At 51.5% G+C, this 23093-nt stretch overlaps 4 protein-coding genes across 4 annotated transcripts in view; 2 read left to right on the top strand and 2 right to left on the bottom strand.

The window, feature by feature from the left end:
• Window positions 1–1096: 1096 nt before the first annotated feature.
• On the top strand, window positions 1097–2800 carry ETH_00007715 (proliferating cell nuclear antigen 1, putative; the record flags this gene model as incomplete). The annotated part of the gene is made up of 4 exons (XM_013374026.1): window positions 1097–1210; window positions 1607–1811; window positions 2014–2297; window positions 2498–2800. The coding sequence occupies 4 exons, from the start codon at window positions 1097–1099 to the stop codon at window positions 2798–2800; spliced, it is 906 nt and encodes a 301-aa protein (XP_013229480.1).
• A 4272-nt stretch (window positions 2801–7072) lies between these two features.
• Window positions 7073–8308, bottom strand: ETH_00007710 (uncharacterized protein; the record flags this gene model as incomplete). The annotated part of the gene is made up of 1 exon (XM_013374025.1): window positions 7073–8308. One exon carries the CDS (start codon window positions 8306–8308, stop codon window positions 7073–7075), a length of 1236 nt encoding a protein of 411 aa, XP_013229479.1.
• Window positions 8309–10046: 1738 nt separating this feature from the next.
• ETH_00007705 (uncharacterized protein) lies at window positions 10047–15872 on the bottom strand (the record flags this gene model as incomplete). The annotated part of the gene is made up of 6 exons (XM_013374024.1): window positions 10047–10668; window positions 10982–11480; window positions 11735–13593; window positions 14586–14674; window positions 15077–15609; window positions 15818–15872. 6 exons carry the CDS (start codon window positions 15870–15872, stop codon window positions 10047–10049), a joined length of 3657 nt encoding a protein of 1218 aa, XP_013229478.1.
• Window positions 15873–17598: 1726 nt separating this feature from the next.
• The window catches only part of ETH_00007700 (uncharacterized protein), a gene marked incomplete at both ends in the record, with an annotated part of 8459 nt that continues 2964 nt past the window's right edge, over window positions 17599–23093 (top strand). Inside the window, 9 exons of the mRNA XM_013374023.1 lie at window positions 17599–18360; window positions 18438–18807; window positions 19296–19553; window positions 19694–19885; window positions 20179–20550; window positions 20695–20910; window positions 21019–21112; window positions 21349–21534; window positions 21767–21850. Coding sequence (XP_013229477.1) covers window positions 17599–18360; window positions 18438–18807; window positions 19296–19553; window positions 19694–19885; window positions 20179–20550; window positions 20695–20910; window positions 21019–21112; window positions 21349–21534; window positions 21767–21850 — 2534 coding nt within the window. The remainder of the gene's footprint in view (window positions 18361–18437; window positions 18808–19295; window positions 19554–19693; window positions 19886–20178; window positions 20551–20694; window positions 20911–21018; window positions 21113–21348; window positions 21535–21766; window positions 21851–23093) is intronic.

The raw sequence follows: 23093 nt of genomic DNA, 5'->3' as shown, positions 1-23093 counted from the left end.
TGCTGCCGCTGCTGCTGCTGCTGCTGGGCGGAGGGGAGGGTGGCAGCAGGCTACGGCGAGCCCCCTGCAGCAGCACTAGGGAGGCGACGGGGGAGCTGGGGAGGCGCTGGGGAGCTGCTGCTGCTGCAGCTGCTGCATCGGAGCTGCAGGCAAAACGCCGCAGCTTCCTGGGGCAGCATCAGCAGCTGCGGGGGCCCCTGTAGAGGGAATTGGGGGCTGGGGGAGGTCCGGGGCAGCTGGGGCGGCAGCTGCGTCTGGAGCCGCAAGCAGCAGCAGCAGCGCAGCAGCAAGAGTGCATGCTGCTGCGGCTGCTGCTGCGGAGGGAAACGACGCAGCTTCAGCCGCAGCCACCCAACGGAAAGGATTCTAATGCAGAAACGAAAGAAATGAAACCTCTGGAAGAGCTTGGGAAACAGACAGAGGCAGAGGCGGCTCTTGGGGCCCTGGCTACTCACAGCCCCCTCCAGGTCGGTGGCGCAGGAGGTGGAAACCGCGGCTCAAAAGGCCTCAGCCGCTAAATTCAAGCAATATCTGCATAATAAAAACTGTTTTATTTCTTTTTTCCGAAAAAGATATCCCGATTAAGCGGCTTTCGACGCAGTATTTCAAGTGGCGGTTGGCGAATGTTCAATGCGCGGCTGTCCGTCTGAGGTGTACGTACAGTCCGCATCGAGTGCTTCTTTCCGGAAAGCGCTTTGCAAGTTGCATTTGTTGAATTTGCGAAACTTGAGTGTTTTTGAATTTAAATTACGGAAAATTGCCGGAATTGTTTCGCATTTACCTTTTTCTTTCCACTTTAAGCAGCTTTCCCGCCAATAAAGCCCCTTTTACCCCACCACCGCAACCACCTTCCCTCCCCTCGGGGTTGCTTGGCTACCGCCTGTCTGTCCGTCTTCTGCACATTTCCGCTTTTCTCGTCAACTCCTTTCGGAAGTTTCATTCATTTTTCAAAAAGAAAGCCTCGCGTGCTTCCTTTCGCCTTCGTGCTTCGCCTCCCGGCCTCGCGCGCCCACCAGCAGCACAACTTGCACAGCAGCCGCAGCAGCAGCAGCAGCAGCAGCAGCAACTCCCGAAACTCCGCTCCTCGCACAAGAAAATGCTCGAAGCCAGACTCCAAAACGCGGTGGTCCTCAAACGCGTCTTCGAGGCCATGACTTGCCTCGTCAACGAAGTCAATTTGGACTGCGACGAGTCCGGACTCAAACTGCAGGTGAGGTGTACGTACACCCCAGGCTGTACGTACACTGCAGGGTGTACGTACACTGCAGGGTGTGCGTACAGTGCAGAGGGGGCGGAAGTCCACCTCCCCCCTCCGAGTGTACAAACACCTCAAGTCTTGTGCACAGCGTCCACACACCAGAGCGTGTTTTCGAGTGTCTGTACACCAGAGAATGCCTTCAGGTGTCTGTACACCTGAGTCGCACGTGGCTGTGGTTTCATTAAAGTTGGAAGATGTCCACATATATCCAAGTGTATGTACACCTGAGCCCGCCCAAATGTACGGACACCTGAGAACATATCTCAGGTGTACGTACACCTGCGAACGCGTCTCGAGTGTACGTACACCTGGGAACGCGTCTCGAGTGTCTGTACACCTCGCGTGCAGGCCATGGACCAGTCCCACGTCGCTTTAGTTTCATTGAAGTTGGAAGATGTTGGTTTTCTGCACTACCGCTGCGACCGGCCGCGGTCTCTGGGCCTCAACATGTCTTCGGTGGTGAAGGTCTTCAAACTCTGCAGCAGCCAAGACACAGTCTCCGTGCAAAACGAAGACGAGGGGGACCTCATCACCTTCGTCTTCGAAAACAACGGTCTGCTGCTGCTGCTGCTGCTGCTGTTGCTGCTGCTGCTGGGGGCGGCGGGGGTGTTCGGCGGCGCTGGGGCGCTTTGGGGGTCCGACGCGCCGTGGCGCAGCCGCGAGCGCCAGCTGCTGCTGCTGCAGCTGCAGCGGAGGACTCACGCGCCGCCGCCGCCGCTGCTGCTGCTGCTGCTGCTGCTGCTGCTGTGCTGCAGCGGAGGAGAAGACGTCGACGTTCAGCCTGCGTCTGATGGGAATTGAACAGGAGTCGTTGGGAGTTCCCGACGAAGAGGAAAGCGACGTGGAAATAACTTTCAGCGCGAAGGAGTTCGCGTCGATCGTGAACACTCTGAAGGAGTTCAGCGACTCAGTGCGGATCGACGTGGACAAAAACGGAGTGAAGTTCATCACGAACGGAGACATTGGAGGCGGAGAAGTAGTTTTGAAGCCTCGAGAAGGAAATGCAGAAGACGACCTGGACGTCGGCGTGGACGTGCAGGTGAGTGCGCGGCTGCGGTGTACGTACACCCGCCGCCGTGCAAGTTCAAGTTCAAGTCGCGCCGCGCGATCCGGCGGATCTGCGGTTCAAACGCGCGGAAAGCTGCGGAATAAATGCAGAAATGGAATTAATTTTGCAAATTAATGCGAAATGAGCCGGAGATCGCGAAGATTCCGCGCGTTTTGCGCTGCTTTCCGCAGGTCCGCCGCCCCGTGAGCCAGACCTACGCGGTCAAGTACCTGGTCTTCTTCGCGAAAGCTGCGTCGCTGAGCAACTGCTGCAAGTTGTCTCTCACTTCTCACCGCCCCATTTCCGTTAAGTTCGACATTTTGGACCCCATTCAGGGCGAAAGCCGCAGCGCCGCCCCCAAACTCGGACACTTCAAGTTCTACTTGGCCCCCAAGATGGACGACGAGGAGGTCGACGCAGCAGCCGAGGCCATGCAGACCGAGGGCCCCAAGCCCGAGGGCCACGTCAAGCCCGAGGAGGACATGGAGGACTAGCAGCAGCAGCAGCAGCAGCAGCAGCGGCAGCAGCAGCAGCAGCAGCGGCAGCAGCAGCAGCCGCGGCGGCGGCGGCGGGGGCAGCGGCAGCAGCAGTGGCAGAGAGTTCCTGTTTTAGCTGCTGCTCGGGACAATGGTGCAAAGAAGGAAAGGGAAATAAGTTGGAAAGAAAATTCCCAAAGTTCAAAATTCAATTATATCTTTTGCTGCAGCTCGCCAGCGTTGGCCCCACAGCCGGCCCACAGCTGCTGCTGCGGCCCAGCTAGCTAGCTAGCCAAACAGCTGGCGAGCTGGATAAACTAGCCAGCTAGCCAAATGGCTAGCTAGCTAGCCAGCTAGCTAGCTAGCTAGCTAGTCAGCTATTTAGCCAGCCAGCTAGCTAGTTAGCTAGCTGGCTATTTAGCTAGCTAGCCAGACATTGGTGGTTTTGGGTTGCCGGGTCGATTCAATTTGGTTAAGGAATTGTTGATTCGTGCGCAGCAGCAGCTGCAGCAGCAGCAGCTGCTGCAGCAGGAGCTGCGGCAGCAGCTGCTGCTGCAGCAGCAGCTGCGGCTGCTGCCTTTGTTTTCTGTATATTGCTAGTCGCGGCAAAGCAGCAAACCCCAATTTAAATCTTGTTGCCCGTGCTGCTTGCGGAGTTAGGGCTTAGGGTTTAGGGTTTAGGGTTTAGGTTTTAGGGTTTTGTTTGTGGCCTTTGCGCCTTGCCGTCCTCATTTGAAAATCGAAATGCAAAAAAGTAAAAACAAAACAAATAAAATACATTAAATTAAATTAATTAATTAAAATTAAATAAAATAAATGAATAATTAAATTGGAAAGGTCTTTAATTGCATTTTCAGCAAAAACTGAAAATGCATTTTTGAAATTCAAAAATGCAAATTTGAATTTCAAATTAAAACCCAAATTCAAAAGATATGACTTGTATACATATTTAATATTTACTTAATATTCAATTTAATTTAATTTAATTTATTTATTTGTTTATTTACCTATTTTGTTTCATTTATTTTGCTTTATTTTATTTATTTGCCAATTTATTTTCTTATTTGGGTTTTATGTTTTGAAGCAGAGCACTGCGGTGTTCCCCTGGTAGAAGCAGAGCAGGTGGGCGTTTTCCTGCAGCAGCAGCAGCAGCAGCAGCAGCAGCAAGTGCAGCAGCAGCAGCAGCAAGTGCAGCAGCAGCAGCAGCAAGTGCAGCAGCAGCTGCTGCTGCTGCTGCTGAAGGATGCCGCAGCTCGACGTAGCAGCAAATGTTGAACAAAAGGAGCCACTAGAGAAAACTCAAAGTGGAGCTGCAAATCCTATCTGCTGCTTCTGCTTCTGCTTCTGCTGCTGCTGCTGCTGCTTGTCTAAAGCATTTAAAATAAATAAAATATTTGACAAGAGAGACCACTGGTGCAGCAGTGCTGGTGTTGAGGTGTACGTACACCTGGGAACTGCGTTTTGAAGGGTCAAACTTGCCAATTAGTTCAATCAATTAAATCAATTTGATTAATTGAAATTAATTAAATCAAGTTAATTAAATTACATTAAATTAATTAAATTAAATTAATTAATTTAATTCAATTTAGTTAATTCTGAAATGGCAAACTGGCTGAAATCAACTTCTTCCAAAAATGCAGATTTTGCACCATTTCCGAAATCTTTTTTGAAATATTTCAACAAATTAAATCATTTAAATTACTTCAATTAGTCAATGAACAAATAAACATATAAATAACTAAACAAATAAATAAATAATAAATAAATAAAATAAATAAATAAATAAATTAATAAATAAACAATTACCTGCGCCTGGACGCAATAAGAAAAACCCTCGCCGACGACGCACTGCCAAGAAGGGCCACAGAGAAGATCCAAATTTTCTTTTATTTGTTTTGCAATTGTCTGCAGACACGAGGGTTTAGGGTTTAGGGTTTAGGGTTTAGGGTTTGGGGTTTAGGGTTTGGGGTTTGGGGTTTAGGTTTTGGGAAAAATCGCAGATTTCTGGAGACCAGGGAACGTCCAAGGGCTAGGGTTTAGGGTTTAGGGTTTAGGGTTTAAGACGGTGTCTTGGGCTGCGAGGGTTTGCAAGTCGGGAGGACTAGTCCAACGAAAGAACTAGGGTTTAGGGTTTAGGGTTTAGGGTTTAGGTTTTAGCGCGCCTCGTGGTTGAGCTCCGGGCCCAGTGAGTGTTTGTCAACTGCTGCAGTAATTGCGTCCAGCAGCTCCTGCTGCTGCTCCTGGTTAAGTGAAGACTCCTAATGGCAGCAGCAGCAGCAGCAGCAGCCGCAGCAGATGCAGCAGCAGCAGCAGTAGCAGCAGTAGTAGCAGCAGCAGCAGCAGCAGCAGTTGCAGCAGTTGCAGCAGCAGCAGTAATAGCAGCAGTCTCCGGTGTATGTACAGTTGGGAATCAGCAGCGGCGGTTTGCGGCTAGGGGAGAAGCCGAGGGTTTAGGGTTTAGGGTTTAGGGTTTACGTAGGCTAAGGGTTTAGCGAACAGCAGCTCGAGTTCTTTGGACAGCGGTTTCCGTGCCATTGCGGAAAAAAAAAATAAATCAAATAAATAAATAAATAAATAAACAAATAAATATATAAATGAATAATAAAACTAAATAAATTATATTAAATTAATAAGACGAAATGGAATAAAAGCAGAAGCGGCAGAAGCTGAGCTGCTGCTGCTGCTGCTGCTGTTGCTGCTGCTGCAGCACTTTTTCTTGTTTTGTGTTTTTGCTGCTGCGTAGCAATTAAACAAAAAAGAAAAGAATAAAAACAATATTAAATTAGTTAAATTTAATTATTTGTTGCATTTAATGAAAATAAAAAAGGAATTCAATTTTGTCTGTTTCCCGTTTTTTCAACACCGTGGGTCTGCTGCTGCTGCTGCTGCTGCTGCTGCTGCTGCTCTTTGGGTTTGTTTTGCTTTATTTCGTTTTATTTTATTTTCTTTTTATTTCTTTTTTTCATTTTCTCTTTTGTCGTTTATTTCGCTCCAAAGACGCCCGCTCTTTCGTGCAGACCCAAAGCCCCGATGCATGCAGCCCCTGCTGCTGCTGCTGCCGCTGCTGCTGCTGCTGCTGCTGCTGCTAGTACAGCTGGAAGATTTGGCTGTAGTTAAATTAGCTGCGTAATAAAATAAAGTAAAAATTAGCAAAAACAAATAACTGCTCGCCGCCTCGCTGTAAAATAACAAACCCTAAACCCTAAACCCTAACCCTAAACCCTAACCCTAATGTATAACTTGAACGGCCGCCTCTCTGCGCTATTTTTTGATTATTTGGATATAAATTGAATTATTATTTTTAAAATTATTATTTAAAATTGAACATTGATTAAAATTAATTCATTTTAAACCATTTAATCCGCCAATTTCCACAAAACGCGTGCACTCCTGCCTGCAAAGGGGATGGAAGCTGAACGGAACTGAACGCAAATTGGATCAAATGGATTTACATAAAAGCCTGAGAGGATGAAAATACGAAAAAGAGAAATAAATATGAAAATAAACTCCAAAATGAACAAAAATGCAAACAAATCCTAGAAAATTCACACGCCGAAGACAGACCCAAAAGAACGACAAAAGGGAATCAAATGTCCTTTTTTGAAATCTTCTGGAAGAATAAATGGAAAGAAAAGAGTTATAAATGCATTTATATTTCGAAAAGGATTTGAAAATGATTTAAATGACAAAAAATCTCCAAAAGTCCCATTACTTCAGACGCAACCCAGCTCAGCTGTATGTACACCCCAGCTCCCCGGGGGCAATTCTGCATGCGCTTTCTGGATTTCTTTTTGGCCAATTTAAAAATTAAATTAATTTGATTTAATTTACTTTTATTTTATTCATTTCAATTCAATTTAATCCATTTTAATTTAATTTAATTTAATTCATTTTAATTTAATTCAATGCAGTTTGATGCAATTGAAGAATCCTCGCATGCAGTTGGAGGCAATTAAATGCAATTAAACGCAAATGCAATTAAATGAAATCAATTATTTCAAACTTATTTATTTATTTATTATTATTTGTTCATAAGTTACTGTTAATTTATTTATTATTAATTCATTATTGTTTATTTATTACTATTTATTTTGTATTTATTCTGTATTAATTATTTATCAAATACTAACAAATAAACAGCTATGAAATAGTCAAAACTAAAAACCTCTATGTAGTAAACAAATTAAAAAAAAATAATATATAATAAGTAGATAAACAAATAAATGATAAATAAACAAACAAATAAATATATAAACAAATAAATAAATCGATAAATAAATAATAAGAATTTCAAAGCGGCTTTTGCTGCTGCGGGCAAAGCCCCTTTTGCTGCAGCAGCTGGACGACCTGCAGCAGCGGCCCGTCTTCGGGAGCAGCAGCAAGGTAGTGCGCTGCTGCTGCTGCTGCTGCTGCTGCTCCCGCAACAGCAACAGCAACTCCAGCTTTTTGAAACATGGAAATGTCGTTTTCGGAGTCTCCGAGAACTAAAACGTTTTGTGGGGAGATTCCCAGGTGTACAGACAGCTCAACTAGTCCCCGCCCCTTTGTGTCTCCTTTGCTGCAGATCTCCAGCAGCTCTGGATAGGGCATAGTGAGTTCGAGAAGGCTGCCAAGTTGCTGCTGCAGCAGCAGCCGCAGCTGCAGCAGCAGCGCAGCGGGCTGCCACAGCAGCAGCTTGTTGAACCGCCGGCTGTACATACACTCCCGCGGCAGCAGCACCGCCGGCTCCTCCCCGAACTCTGCTGCTGGCAGCAAAGTGAACTTGTTGCTGCTGCAGCAGAAGCAGCCCGTCTCCGTTATCCCCAGCACGTGCTGCAGCTGCTGCTGCTGCTCCAGCAGCTCCAGCACCTGCTGCTGCACTGCAGCAGGAAGCCAACGAGCAGCAACTGTCTCCCCCTCCCGCGCCCCACACACAACAGCCCCGTTGCAGAACACCCCGGGGTACCCTTTGTAGTCCAAAGCAGCAGCAGCAGCAGCAGCAGCAGCAGCAGCGGGGTCCCCAGCAGCAGCAGCGGCAGCAGCGGGGTCCCCAGCAGCAGCAGCAGCAGCAGGGGGCTCCGCAGCAGCAGCAGCAACAGCAGAGGCGCGGCCGCGCCCCGTTGCAAACCCCACAAGAATGCCCAGCTGCTGCGCCAGCCTAAACCCTTGCAAGTTTGCTGCTGAGGGTTTTCTGCTGCTGCCAGCAAAAGTGCCGTCGAAGTCCGTCAGTATCAGCTTTATGGGGTGCGCGTGCGACAGCAGCGAGATCGGCAGCGGCCCTTTTGCTGCTGCTGCTGCTGCTGCTGCTGCTGCTGCTGCTGGGGCGGGGGCGGGCGGGGAGGCTGCAGCGGGGGACAGCAGCAGCGGGAACGGCGTCGCGTCAGCTGCAGCTGCTGCTGCTGCTGCTGCCGTCGCAGCGCACGACGGGGATGCTGCTCCTGCTGCTGCTGCTGCTGCTGCTGCTGCTGCTGGGGTTGCTACTTCTGTTGCTTCAGTTGCTGCTGTCGTCTCCGTTGCTGCTGTCTCCTGCTCTGTTGTCAGCGCCATTCTGGGCAGCGAAGTGGGGCTGGCGCAAACACTCGAAAACTCCCAGAAGACACCTTGCTGCTGCTGCTGCTGCTGCTGCTGTCGCTGCTGCTGCTGCTGCCGCTGCTGCTGCTGCTGCTGCTGCTGCTGGAACGTAGAGATGTTGGGGTACGGGAAGAAGGGAAGCAGGAGGACCCGGGGGAGCAGCAGCTGGGGTGTATGTGTTCAGGTGTACATACACCGCAGCGGCGCAGCTCGGAAGACGGCGGCGGGAGTCGGGAGTTGCTGCTCCCTAGAAGTGAATTTGAAATAAATTTGGAGTTCAAATTGTCTTAAAAACAAATGATTTACTTTTTGCACGAAATAAAAAAGAATTGAACTAAATTCAAGGCGGAACGACCCCAAAGTCCGCAGCAGGAGCGCGGCCATTCCCCGGCGGACTCCCCGGCGCTGCAGACACTCCAAAAGAAGTAAAAGTTGAAATGCAGCCGCTCAAATGGAATTAAAAATATAATTTAATTTAATAATTCAAAAAAATAAATAAAATAAGCAGCAATAAGTTCCCAGTGAACCGGGTGTACAGACAGACACTGCAGTGCCTAGGAGGTGTCTGTACACCGCACAGTGCTGACGGCCTCGACTTCCGCTCAGATTCTTCTCATTTATTTTTAAATTATTTTTTATTTATTTTATTTGCTGCTGCCTGCCCCTGGCCTCGCGGATATAGCTCGGATTTCAGGTGTAGAGACACCGCGCAGACGCTGCAGCAAACAGCTGCAGCAGCAACTGCAGCAGCGATGCTGAAACAAACAGCGGTTTACTGCAGCAGCAAGCCAACTGCAGCAGCAGCAACACGGATGCCCAGATAGCGAAGGGATCTCTGCAGCAGCAATGCTGCAGCAGCAGCAAACTAACTGCAGCAGCAGCAAACTGACTGCAGCAGCAAACGAACTCCGGCAGGGAAGTGACTGCTGCAGCAAATCAACTGCAGCCACTGCAGCAGAAGCAGCAGCAGCAGCGCAAGCAGCAGCAAGCCCTCTAGAAGAAGCAAACTGCAGCAACTAGCCTTCTAATTGTGAATTTGATAATTCATAACTACTTAGAGTTTTCTTTAAATCTATTTATTTATTTATTTATTCAATTATTTATTTAAACTAAAAGCCAAATTACAGACAAATGAATTTCCCTTCACTGCCCACTCCCCACATCTGCGGTGTACGTACACCGCGAGTGGGGCAACGCCTCTCACCAAATTAGCAGCAGCAGCAGGAGCAGCAGCAGCACGCCGCTGCTGCTGCTGCTGCCGAGCAACCCACACGCTGTCTGTACAGTGGCTGCATTGCACTCTCCGCAGCCGCTGCTCCTGCTGCTGTTGTTGCGACGGTTGCTGCTGCTGCTGCTGCTGTTGCTGTTGCTGCTGCTTTTAAAGCTACCACAGAAAGAAATTCGTTCGCCTTGCGCGAAGACCCCACAGAAGCAGCAGCAAACCGCTGCGGCTGCAACAGCAGCAGCAACAACAAACTGCTTCCACTGCAGCAGCAACAACAAACTGCTTCCACTGCAGCAGCAACAACAAACTGCTGCCACTGCGGCACCAACAACAAAACGCTGCCACTGCAGCAGCAACAACAAACTGCTGCCACTGCAGCAGCAACAACAAACTGCTGCCGCAGCAGCAGCTGCTGCAGCAAGCTACTACCATTAAGGACAACCCGAACCTCTTAAATCCCCCATATGGTTTTAGACGAGCAGCAGCGCTTCAGATCTCTGCTGCAGCAGCAGCAGCTGCAGCAGCAGCAGCTGCAGCAGCAGCAGCAGCTGCTGCTGCTGCTGCCGTGCCACCTTTGCCGCCACTGCACAAGTGCAGCTGCTTTGCTTCCTTGCCGCTGCTGCTCCCCCTCCAGCGGCCACGCCCGGTGCCGCTGCTGCTGCTGCTGCTGCAACCCCTGCTGCTGCTGCTGCTGCTGCTGCTGCTACTGGGAAACGGAAACATATCTCTGGCGGTGAAGAGACCTGCTGGAGTTTCTGGAGGAAAGGGAAGAAGAGATTCTGGAGGAGCAGGAGGGAGCGGACTGCTCGGCGTAGTGCTGCCTGCTGCTGCTGCTGCTGCTGCTGCTGCTGCGGGAACCTGCTGCTGCTGCGCGCCGCTCCTCCAAGTGCTCCTTCTCGTGGCAGTAGCCGCAAACAACTCCCCCGCTGCAGACCCCCGACTGCAGCAAAAAGGGACAGGGGCAGCAGCGCCTTTCGCGGTGGATCTGCCGCGCCCGCTGCTCCCTTGCTGCTGCGTCCGACTGCCACCGGCCTGCTGCTGCTGCTGCTGCTGCTGCTGCTGCCGACGGCGAGCCCCGGTCCAGCCACGAACGCGGGCTCCTCCGGCCCCGCTGCAGCGCAGCACCACCCGCAGCAGCGAAAGACGCAGTTCAAGCCCCACTGCAGCAGCGGCTGCAGCAGCAGCAGCAGCAGCAGCAGCAGCAGCAGCAGGGGCAACGAGCGCCTCAAGGAGAGAGGCAGCAGCAGCAAATACAAAACAGCTCACGCGAAGCAGGTGCTGCAGCTCATGGAGCAGCTGCACAGCTACACAAGCTGCAGCAGCAGCAAAGACACCTGCACCAACAGCAGCAGCAGAAGCAGCAGCAGCAACGGCAGCACAGAGGCAGCAGCAGCAACAGCAGCAACTCCAGCAGACAAACTTACTGAATATGATCTGCTCCTGGAGAAAGAGCGCGAGTAGTACCTCCGTCTGCTGCTGCTGCTGTTGCTGCGGCTCCTCCACCTACGTCTGCTGCTGCTGCTGCTGCTTCTGCTTCTCCTGCGGCTCCCGCGGCTGCCGCGGCTGCTGCAGCTGCTGCTCCTCCTCCTCCGGAGGCTCCTGCTGCTTCTGCTGCTGCGGCTCCTGCGGCTGCTTCGTGTGCTGCTGCCACTGTTGCTGCTGCTGCTGCTGCGCCTTCCGCGGCCCCGAGAGCGGCGGCGCCTATCTCTGTGGTGCTTCCTGCTGCTGGTGTGGCTGCTGCTGCGGCTTCTGCTGCTGCTGCTGCTACCACTCCTGCTGCTGCCGCTGTCACTTCTGCTGCTCCTACCGTGGCTCCTGCTGCTCCCGCTGCTGCTTCGGCTGCTACTGCGGCCTCTGCTGCTGCTACTGACGCTCCTGCTGCTGCTGCGGCATCTGCTGCTGCGACCACTCCTGCTGCTGCTGCTGCTCACAGAAACTGCTTCTCTTTTCCTCCTGCTTCCTCCCCTGCTGCTGCTGCGGCCATTGCGGGTCCTGCTTCTACTCTTTCTGCTGCTGGCGCTGCTGCTGCTGCTGCTGCTGCTGCTGCGGCTGCTGCTGCGGCTGCGGCTGCTCCCGCTTCTGCTGCTACTGCTGCTCCTGCTGCTCCTGCTGCTCCTGCTGCTCCTGCTGCTCCTGCTGCTGCCGCTGCTGCTACTGTGGCTGCGGCTTGGCGAAACTGTGTCTCTTCTCTTCCGTCTGCTGCTGGTGGCCCTTTGAGGGCTTTGAGTTGCTGCAGCTGCTGCGAACTTTGCTGCTGCGCTGTCTGCTGCTGCTGCAGCTTCTGCCGCTGCTGCTGCGGCTCCTGTCATGGCTGCTGCGGCTCTTCCCGCCACTTCTGCGCTTCCTGACGCTGCTGCTGCGGCTCCTGCTGCTGCTGCTGCGGCTCCTGCCGCTGCTGCTGCGGCTCCTGCCGCTGCTGCTGCGGCTCCTGCCGCTGCTGCTGCGGCTCCCGCCGCTGCTTCTGGGGCTGCTGCTGCGGCTAACTCCGGAGCTGCTGCTGCCCCTGCTGCTTTTGCTGCTGCTAATGTCTCTTCTTTTGCTGCTGCCGTCAGAAGGGCGGCGGGCTACTTTGCTTCTGCTGCTGCTCCTGCTGCTGCCCCTGCTGCGGCTGCTGCCGCTGCGCCGCTCGCTGTGTCTGCTGCTGCGGTGACTGTGCTCGCTGCTGCGGTGGCTCCGCTTGCAGCTGCTGCTGCGGCTGCTGCTGCTGCTGCTGCTTCTGCGTAGCTTGGGGGTTATGCTTCGACCCCGGGAGGGGCTCTTCCTTTTGGTCTCCTCGGCGGCGCTGCTGCTTCTGCTGCTGCTGCTGCCTCCGCTGTCTCTGCTGCTGCTGCTGCCGCTGCTGCTGCTTCGCCGCATGCTGCTGCGGCTCCGGCTCCTGCTTCTGCTGCGGCTTTTCGCAGCTGCTTCCACGGAGTTGCTCCTGAGTTTGCCGCCTTTGCTGCTGTTGCTGCCGCGTGTGCTACTGCTACTACTACTGCTACTGCTGCTGCTGCTGCTGCTGCTGCGGATAGGAGATGCCGGTGGGGCTGTTTTCTTCGACTGGTTCTTCACAGCGTCAACGTTCGCTGCTGTGGCAGCGGCAAGTGCAGCAGCTGCAGCAGCAGCAGCAGCAGCTGCTGCCTTTCGCGCCTCTATTGCCTTCGCAATCTTGCTCTTCTGCCGTTGCTGCTGCTCGCCCTGCTGCTGCTCCTTCTGTTGCTGGTGTGGCTGCTGCTGCTCCTGCTGCTGCTGCTCCTGCTGCTGCTTCTCCTGCTGCTGCTTCTCCTGCTGCTGCTTCTCCTTCTGCTGCTTCTCCTGCTGCTGCTGCTGCTGCTGTTTGTGCTTGTTTGCTGCTGCCGGCTCTGAACGTTTGCTACTGTGCCGTTTCTGCCGATCAGCGTGCTTGGGGCTTGCTGCTGCAGTTGATTTTTTGCTGCCGGACGAAGCATTCTTGTCTGCAGCAACAGCAGCAGGCTCCGGTGCTGCTGCTGCTGCTGCTGGTGCTGCAGCTGCTGCGGCTGCTGCTGGCGTGGGCGGCGCCTCCTTCGGAGCAGTTGCTGCTGCTGCTTTCCGTTTCTTGCTGCGTTTTGCATCAGCTGGATCCGCCTTAGCAGCAGCAGCTGCATCGCTGCTGCTGCTGCCGGCCTTGTCACCGCTGCCGCCTTTGGCTTTGGAGCTGCTGCTGCTGCTGCTGCTGTTGGTGCTGCTGCTCAGTTCTTTGCTGCTTGTTTTCTGTCTGGGGCGTTTGTCCTTTTTCGTTCGTGTGTGTTTGCCTTCACCGCTTTGCTGCGTCTGCTGCTGCGGCTCGGCCTTCCTTTCACTCTCCCTCCCGTTCCCCTGCTGCAGCTCCTGCTGCTGCTGCTGCTGCTGCTGCTGGCGTTCGAAGTCTGCGTCGGACTCCTCCTCGTGGTCCGTCAGCCACTCCGCGTCTGGCTCCGTCCGGCCTTTCCCCGAAAGTAAATCAGAAATGGAAGTCCAATCCCGATGATCTTTCCAGTTGCATTCTTCGAGAGCTGTCTGTACAGCCAAGCGCGACGCCGCGTTCAGCCGCCGGACTCTGCAGCAGCAAACTTGAACTGGAAATCCGGCAGTGCAAGCTGCGTCTTGAACGCGAAACCGACGGAAACTTGTCCGAATTTAATCAAATGTGGCTTAAAATTAATAAACATTTGAATTGAAATCAAAATTAAAAAAAAGCGACGGAAATTTGCGGCAGATCGCAGGCAGGAAGCGCACGGAGAGCAAAGGAACTTGATTGAAACTTGAATTTTGAGCCACGCAGGTCCAAGAGCCAGCAGCAAACATACACCAGAAAAAGAAAACGAAGTTGAATTTAAACTCAACTTTTCAGATAAAAACAAATTTCACTAATTACAAATTCAATCAACTAATGCAACTTGGTCAGAAATCGAATTCAACGAAGTGTAAGTTGAACATGAATTGAACTGCAGAAATCTGAGTTGAATTGAATGCCAACCAAAACAAAATAAATAAATCTAAATGCAAATTAAACGCAAATTAAATAAAGTCAAATAGCAATTAAATAAAATTAAACGCAAGTCAAATGCAAATTCAACAAAATGGAAAAACGAGAAGCTGCAGCAAAGGCTCTGCTGCTGCTCGGCTCGAGCCTCTCCAGTCCTTTAAATTTGAAAACTGGCGAAAATGTGAATTAAATAAATTTAAAAAATTATATTTTTGCTTTATTGAACATTTAAAATGCACTTAAGTGCCAAAAGGACAGAAAAAGAGGCACTTTATTCATCATTTTGCAAGAGCAGCAGCCCTTTTGCAACTCCCCAACTGAATCTACTTAGGTGTACGTACACCGCAAACAACACTCAGAGGCCAGATCTTTTCACGAAATGGATTTATTTGCTGCAGCAGCAGTTACAGCAGCAAAACGTGGAGTAGAAAAGCGGGAAAAAGGGCAGCAGCAGCAGCAGCAAAGGAGCAGCAGCAGAAGTCTCCAGAGGCAAAAAAAGTTGGGAAAAAAGAGAAAAAATAAATAAATAAAAGAATTTGGAAGCAAACTTGAATAAGACTCACCCAGGGGCTATCTCGTCGTAGGCCAGCCGAAAGTCCCTTATCTTCGAAGGCAAAACCCAGCAGTAGCTGTTCACCGCCAGACGCAGCACCTGCACACACACCAGCCACTCCTGCTGCTGCTGCTGCTGCTGCTGCTGCTGCTGCTATTGCTGCTGGTGCTGCTGCTGGTGATGCTGCTGCTGGCGCAGCTGGTACTGCTGTTGGTGCTGGTGGTGTGGTTGCTGGTGCTGCTGCTGGTTTTGCTGCTGCTGCTGCTGTCACCGATGGTGCTGCTGCTGCTGCTGCTGATGTTGATGCTGCTGGTGTTGCTGCATGTGCTGCTGCTGCTGATGTTGATGCTGCTGGTGTTGCTGCATGTGCTGCTGCTGATGTTCCAGCTGTTGCTGCCGGTGCTGCTGCAGGTGCTGCTGCTCATGCTACAGGTTTTGCTGCCTGTGTTGCTGCTGATGCTGGAGTTGTTGCTGCAAATGCTGCTCTCGCTGCTGCTCCACCCCTGCCACTACTGCTGTTGCTGCCTCTCCTGGCGCACTACCATTACTCCCAGTGCTGCTGCTACTCCTGCAGCTACCGCTGTTGCTGCTGCTGCCCGTGCATCTGCCGCTGCTGCTGCTGCTGCTGCTGCTGCTTCGCGCAATGCCAGCGCCCCTGCTACCGCTGCTGTCAGCGCCACCGCCACCCCTCTGCTGCTGCTGCTGCCCTGCTGCTGCCCCGCCACCGCCGCCGCCGCCGCCGCCGCTGCTGCTGCTGCTGCTGCTGCTGCTGCTGCTGCTTACGAGGAGGCGGCCGGGCCGGGGCGCCCGCAGCGCGGGAGGCAGCGGCGGGTTCAGGAAGGGGTCTTGGGGGCTGCAGAGGAGACCAGTCCACCAGGGGAAGCTGTCCTTCTTGAACCAGACCAGTGGTTCTCCGCGCTTGCCCACGACTCTGGAGAAGCTCTGCAGCGGCGGGGAGCCGGCGGGCCCCTGCTGCTGCTGCTGCAGCAGCGGCAGCAGCGGCAGCTTCGCCTTCCGCTTCTTCGACGCCGCGCCTGACGCAGCAGCACACGCAACACCACACACCGCCTGCTGCTGCTGCTGCTGCTGCTGCTGCGGGCGGGGACGCGCTGGGCGCGCGGGGGCGCCCAGCTGCAGCCAGCTGCGGCGGAGCGCGTCCGCGATCGCCCGCCCGCTGCTGCTGCTGCTGCTGCTGCTGCTGCTGCGCGGCAGGGCTGGCGGGAGTGCTGCGGCGGAGCTCACCGTCTGTACGCACGCCCGAAGCCCTCGGGGCCTTCAGAGGGCGTTTTTCCGGCATTTGGAGCTGCGGAGAAAAGCAGAAAGAAAAGAAGTGAAGCGAAGGAGCGCGTTGGGCGAGTCGGAGGCGACGGCGGCCGGGTGTCTAGACAGCTCGCAGCAGCATGCTGGAGCGCGCGATCTCGAGCCCCCGAGCAGCAAAGTGGAAAGAAGCAGCAGCAAAGTTCGGGGAGAAGCAGCAGCCGCGCGATCGGCGAAAGAAACGCGAAGCGGACGGAGCTCGCGGGGAAAGCTGCTGCTCCTGCTGCTGCTGCTGCTGCTGCTGCCCGCCTCCGGCCCCAGAGCTGCCCCCGAAGGCCCAAACGAATCCAAACAAACTCAAAAATGATCCAAAGTGTTTATGCATGCAGATCTCTCCGTGCGGCCGCGAGCTCGGGGCCAGAGCGGCGCCCACGCGCCTCAGGCCTCACCATTTAGGGCTGGCAGCAGCTGCTGCTGCTGCTCTGCAGCGGGAAAAACGCCGCTAAATCGCTCCCCTTTGGATTTTTATTTAATAATTTTGCAATTGTTCTCACTTGAGACGAATTGTTCTTCAATTGGACTCCAGATCGCGCGCGAATCGCCCGCGCCGTCAGCCCTTCCCCGCAGCCTCAAGCTCCTGCGCAGGTCACTGCAGCGGGCGGGGGCCTTTGCTGCTTCCGCATGCTGCAACTTATGTTTTTAATTATCTTTTTTGCTTCATTTGCTTCCAAAATTTGTCTCCCGCCTTTCTGCGGTGCCTTTCTGCTGCTGCTGCTCCCGCCGCTGCTGCCCCTGCTGCTGCTGCTGAAGACACAGCGCCGCTGGACGGCTACCGTGCATGCCTCCTGCGGCTGCTGCTGCAGCAGCAGCAGCAGCAGCAGCAACAGCGCTGCAGCAGCAAGTACTTCCAAGATACTGGCTTACGATGCGCTGCGGGAGCTCCGCCGCCGGGTGGCCTTCTAGTTTCAGTGTATGTACAGTAGAGCAGTCCAGCTAAAACAATGAAAATAAAATTCTGCAGCTTCGCAGTGTAGAGTTAGCCTTATAAACCAGCAGCAGCAGCAGCAGCAGCAGCAAGGGCTGCTGCTGCAGTGGGGCTGCTGCTGGATAGAGTAGTTGAAACTTTCTCATTATTCCAAAACGAGATCTTTTGAGTCTTCGCTTCAGCCACTTTCGCCTCTGCTGCTTTTTTCTAAAAGAAAACAAATCAAAGGGGCTTCAACTCAAGTCTAATAAAAGCCTTTTTAGTTTTTAAATAATTTTAAAATTTTGATAAGTTCCTTCAACTCATGAATTCATGTAGTGTTCAGAACATGCATTTTAATTCGCAAAATAAGATCTCCTCTTCTCCGAAATTCATTTATATCATTTAAGTCTTCTCCATTATCGTGGAAAAGAGCAGCAATGTGAAAAGTTTGCAATTTAGAAAGAAACTTCATAAAATTCCGTGGCGAAATTCAAGTTTCGCTGCGGCGGAAAGCTGGACAAAACGGAAAGCTAAAGCTGCTAAAAAGGTGAAAACGGAGATAAAATGAAGCAATAAAAGCAGCACTTTGCATAATTCTTTGTTGGGTTTTCGAAAAAGGTCTTTAAAGGTTCTTTTTTGGAGAATTCAACTTCGTGGCAGTTGCTTTCCAACGCGGAGCTAAGGATACACCCGAACAGCGCCTGCGCAGCACGCCACGGAGTCCGCGAGAATCTGCACTTCTTTGAATTTGAATTCAACAAAAAGTATTTCGCAAAGTGGAAAGCAAAGCTTTGCGGGAATGGCCGGCTCAGGGGCCTTTTGCATTTCGGAAAACGGCGGCGCTGCAGCGCCAAACGAGCCGTTCAAGAAGCGGCGAAGGCTGCAGTCCGGGGGCTCCGTCTTCGCCTTTATTGGCGCTGAGTTTTGGCATTTATCTAAAGTTGAAGAAAGAAAAAATCTCCGGACTTTCTTGCTGCCTTTCGGAGCCCCCCGAGCAGAACTTGAATTCCCAGCCCTCAGCCTCCCGCAAGCTGTCCGCCTTCTCGTGCGATCCGCCACTCCAGCGCCTCCTCAGCAGCCTCTGAAGCTTCCTGCTGCTTCCATTTCGGATTTAAGAAGAAAAACTTTCCAAAAAAGGCCTCGAGACCCGCAAGCAAAGGCCCCTTTGCTGCTCATCGCCTGCTCCAGCTGCAGCAGCCAGGCAGATCTGCAGCAGCAGCAACACCTCAGACGCAGCTGCTGCTCCCAGACCTCCCTTTCGCCTGCTGCATCCAGCGACAGCAGCAGCAGCAGCAGCAGCAGCAGCAGCAGCGGCAGCTTCCCTGCCCCTCTCTCTCCCTCAGCAGCAAACCCTCGACTGGCTCCACAAAGTGGCACAACAGAAGCTTCTGCATGCCCAGGCTCTTTGCTGCAGTGCCCGTCTTTGCTGCAGTGCCCCTCTTTGCTGCAGTGCCCTTCTTTGCTGCAGTGCAACTCTTTGCTGCAGTGCCCCTCTTTGCTGCCTGCGAGTTTGGCGCGGCGCCTCCGTTTTAAATTTGAGCTGGGGCTTCATTCTGCTGGAGTGAGTTCTGCTGCTGCACTTTCTACTTTTCAAGAAAAGCATTTTGCTGCTGCTGCTTTCTTGCTGCTGCTCTCCAGATTCTTCCTTTTGAAAGATTGCCCAAGAAGCTGCCCAAAGCCCCCACGCTGCTGCTTTGGGCAAAAGCCCGCAGCAAGTTGTTGCACGGGAGAAAGCATGGAGCCGCAGCAGCAGCAGCAAATTTCAGCTGCTGCTACTTCAGGCGCGGCGCTGCAGCAGCAGCAGCAGCAGCAGCAGCAGCTTCTGAAGCTGCGCCATTTTCGCCTCTTTTTCCTCCAGAAGAGCTTCAGTTGGAGCTCGAGAGCTGCGAAACAGGATGTGTTGTTGTGTCTGTACCCTGCTGCAGTGGGAGCAGCAGCTCTGCTGCTGCTGCTGCTGCTGCTTCGGTTTTGGTGTTTCCGCCGCCGCTGCTGCCGCTGCTGCACCGAAGTGAGTTGATTTCAATTCAAGTTGCATTTATTTGCCAACCGGCACTTTTAATGGACCAATTGGCACTTTTAATGGACCAATGGTCTCAGGAAAAAGCTCAAAACTTGAAGAAGTGTTTGCAGAGCAGCACGAAGAAGCAGCCAGAGAGGCAGCAGCGCTGCTGCGGGAGTTTCTTTGCATGGCGGAAAGATGCAGCGGGGAAACTTCGGGGAAAATAAAAGAAAAGCAGCAAAATATTACTTCATTAGATCACATTTTTGATTTTAAATCTTGTTTTGAAGAAAAAAAGAAGAATTTCGACATTTATTTGCTCCAGGCATGATTTTTTTTTCGAAATTCGTTTTTGAATTTCAATCAGAATTTGCTCAGTCGAAGGAAGAGGCACAAAGGGCTGCGCAAAGCCACTCAAATGATTTCAATTCGGGTTTGTTTTTATTATTTCTTTTTCTTTTCAAATCTGAAAATGTAAGTTATTGAAGCTGCTTCAGACGCAAAGCCGCAAGCAGCAGCAGCCGTTCAAACTGCTGCTACTGCTGCTGCTGCTGAGGCACCACCGGGAAACGAAAAAGAGAGGAATGAAGCAGCAAAAAACATTTCAGGAATTGTTCTGGAAAGCCAGAGAAATTCGGAACAAAGCTCCGTTTTGTTCAAGTTGCTGCTGCCAGCAGCAGCAGCAAACGACGCTGCTGCTGCTCAGGAGCAGCAACGGGGAGCGGAACAAGGCCCCCCAGAAAGCGAAGAAGACAGTGAGATTATTTATTTAAAATATAAAACAAAAAGAAAAAGAAGAGCTGCTGTAGCTGCTGCTTACCTGGTGCTGCTTTGCTGCGAAATCTTTAAAACTCCGGACTTGAATTATTTTTCAATTTTCAATTTGCTGCTGCAGTGCTGCTTCAAGAAGACCCCGAGCTGCTGCAGCGGCTGGCCAAAGGCTTCCGCCGCCTCATTTCCCAAAAGGCTCTTCGCCAGGAAAAGGAAGCAAAACGCCGCCAAGGGCTGCGGCAGCAGCTGCAGCAGCTGCAGCAGCTGCAGCAGCAGCAGCAAAATGGAAGCAAAGAGACTCGAGAGATAAAAGACAGTGAGGAAAAATTAATTAAGGCCTAAAGTTCCTTCCTTGCTGCCGCTGCAGCTGCGCCATTTCCCCCACATCTGCTGCGCTTTTCTTCCTCCAATCCTTGTTGCTGCTGCTGCTGCCTTTTGCTGCTGCTGCCTTTTGCTGCTGTTGCCCTTTGCTGCTGCTGCCTATTGCTGCTGCTGACTATTGCTGCAGTCGCCTTTTGCTGCTGCTGCCTGTTGCTACTGCTGCAGCCTGTTGCTGCTGCTGCCTGCTGCTGCTGCTGCTTCTACTCTTGCTGAATCTGCTCACTTCAGGCCAAGAAGAAGCCTCGCCTCTGCAGCAAATGGCAGCAATTGATAATGTCCTCTTTTGCTGCTCTGCAGCAGATCTTCAAGAAGATTTTCTTTTTGTTAGCATTCAGGACTGGACTGCGGCGCTCCTAGCAGCAACGCAGCAGCGAGCTGCGGCCTGCAGCAGCCTGTGGCAGCAGCAGCAGCAGCAGCAGCAGCAACAGGAGCAGCAGCCGCACCAGCAACAGCAACAGGAGCAGCAGCAGCACCTGCTGCTGCTGCAGAGGGTAAAGAGCGGGTGTCCCCCTGCTGCTGTCGCTGCTGCAGCAAGAACAGCAGCAGCTCGCGTTGCTGCAGCAGCAGCAAGAGCGTTTGGCTACAACATCAGCAACAAAGGTAAGAGCAGCAGCTTTTCTTTTTTTCTTTTTCCTTTTTTCCCTTTTTAGTTTATCTATTTAATTTTGTTTTTTAATTATTTAATTTATTTAATTCATTTAATTCATTTAATTCATTTAGTTTATTGATTTGTTAATGGCTAAGCTTTAGCGTTTGAGGCATCAGCAGCAGAAAAAGCAGCAGCACTTTTTCCTGTAAGAGTTCATTTTCTTCAAACTTTCAAAAGCACTTCCGCCCTTATGCTGCTGCTGCTGCTGCTGCAGCAGCAAGAGAGGACTGAATCGGCGCTGTTCGACTTGTTTGCTGCTGCTGCTGCTGCCTGCGCCCTCGTGCTGCTGCAGCAGCAGCTTCTCGACGGGGGTGAGCTGCTGGCTTTTTGTTCATTTTATTATTTTATTTTTGAATATAAAATTAATTCAATTTGTTTCTTTTAAATTAATTTAAATTAATTTATTTTCGTTCTTTCAGGAAAGCTGCAAGCCCGCTGCTTCCTCTCGCAGCTCTTAGCAGCAAATCCGTGTCTTCGGGGGCCCCTTTCAGTTGCTGCAGCAGCAATTCTTCCGTGAGCAGCAGCAGCAGCAGCAGCAACTCTTTCATCATTCTTTTAATGCAAAATTGACTATAATTTGCTGCTGCTGCTGCTTAAAAGCTGCTGCTGCTCACGTCTGTGTGTGCACCTGCCGCTCAGTAGCAGCAGCAGCAGCAGCAGCAGCAGCAGCAGAAGAAGAATGCTGCTGCTGCTGCTTTCGCGCACTCTTCGCTTCTTTTAATTTCCCCTCATGCGATTTCATTCGGCAGGCAAGAGGCAGTGGCGCTCCTTGGTGCAGCAGCACCCCCAGCAGCAGCAGCAGCAGCAGCAGCAGCAGCAGCAGAGAAAAAGAAAAGGAACAGCAGCGGCGGAGAGTTGAATGCAGCAAAAGTTTCAGTTGTGGCAAATTGCTGCCGCCTTTTTCCCCGCGTCTCCGTTTTTGTTTCTTTTGATGGGTAACAAATAAATAAAATTAATGATAATAAATAAATAATAGTAAGTAAATAAATAATAAATAAATAATAAATAATAAATAAATACACAAATAATAAACAAATAATAATAATAGTAATAATAATAGTAATGATAATAATGATAGTAATAATAATAGTAATAATTGCACAGCCAAATCGATTTTCGCGCTGCAGTTAAATGCTTCCTGCTGCATTTATTAATTTGCTGCTGCAGGTTGCTGCAGCCGCTGCAGCAGGAGCTGGAGCAGCAAGGATTTAATTTCGAAATTTTGGCGGGGGAGGAATCAGCAAAAGAGAGGCAAGAAGCTGCTGCTGTTGCTGCTGCTGCTGTTACTGCTGCTGCTGCTGCTGTGCTGGTGTTGTTGTTGCTGCTGCTGCTGCTGTGCGCGTTAGGGCCAATGTGGCAGCATCAGCAGCGGCACGTGCTGCTGCAGATGTAATTATTAAACAAATTTTTATATATCAAATTGTGGCTGCAAGTGCATGCAGACCTGCTGCTTGCTGCTTTCACAGCTAGCCCGCAATTCTCTGCTGCTGCTGCTGCTGCTGCTGTTGCTGCTGTTGCTGCTGCTGCTGCATTATATCCTTTTTGTTTTTGAAGTACTTCTAACACTTAATTTATATTCTTCTTTTGCTGCCGCACACTGGCCCGCTCTCAGGCTGCAGCAGGCTGCTGCTGCTCCTTACCTGCTGAGCCACAAATCCCAGGCACCGCTGCTGCAGCAGCTGCAGCAGCAGCAGCAGCAGCAGCAGCAGCGCTTCCTCGTAGCCTTCAGCGTGTGCAGCCCCCTGGTGAATCTCTTGCCGAAATAAAGTCAAATAAATAATTTTAAATTCAAACATTTAATTAATCAATTAATTAATTGATTAATTTAACATTAAGAATTGTCTATTTAATTCAGTATTTAGTTTTAAAATCTGATTTATTTAAATTCTCTTTCCCAGGATTTCCCCAACGGCATCAACTTGCACTTGCGGCAGCAGCAGCAGCAGCAGCAGCAGCAGCTGCTGCTGCTGCTGCCGAAGCGGCGGGGCCATTCTTTGCGGTATTAGGCGAAATTAAATGATAAATAATTAAAAACAATTAAAGTAATTAGAATGATTAAAGTAATTAAATACTTAAATAATTAAAATAAACAATATTCATTTTAATTCAAATTCACTTCAACTCAGACTCCTCGTGGACCCCGAGGCGCACAGCTCTGCTGCTGCTGCTGCGCTGCTGTGCTGCTTGGGCAGAGCAGCGAAGCAGCAGCAGCAGAGCTGTGCGCCTCGGGGTCCACGAGGAGTCTGAGTTGAAGTGAATTTGAATTAAAATGAATATTGTTTATTTTAATTATTTAAGTATTTAATTACTTTAATCATTCTAATTACTTTAATTGTTTTTAATTATTTATCATTTAATTTCGCCTAATACCGCAAAGAATGGCCCCGCCGCTTCGGCAGCAGCAGCAGCAGCTGCTGCTGCTGCTGCTGCTGCTGCTGCCGCAAGTGCAAGTTGATGCCGTTGGGGAAATCCTGGGAAAGAGAATTTAAATAAA

Source organism: Eimeria tenella, genomic scaffold (assembly GCF_000499545.2).
Source record: "Eimeria tenella Houghton genomic scaffold, Eth_scaff19, whole genome shotgun sequence".
NCBI lineage: Eukaryota > Apicomplexa > Conoidasida > Eucoccidiorida > Eimeriidae > Eimeria > Eimeria tenella.
The sequence above is the reverse complement of the archived record's forward strand: the minus strand, read 5'-3'. Positions and strand labels throughout refer to the sequence as shown.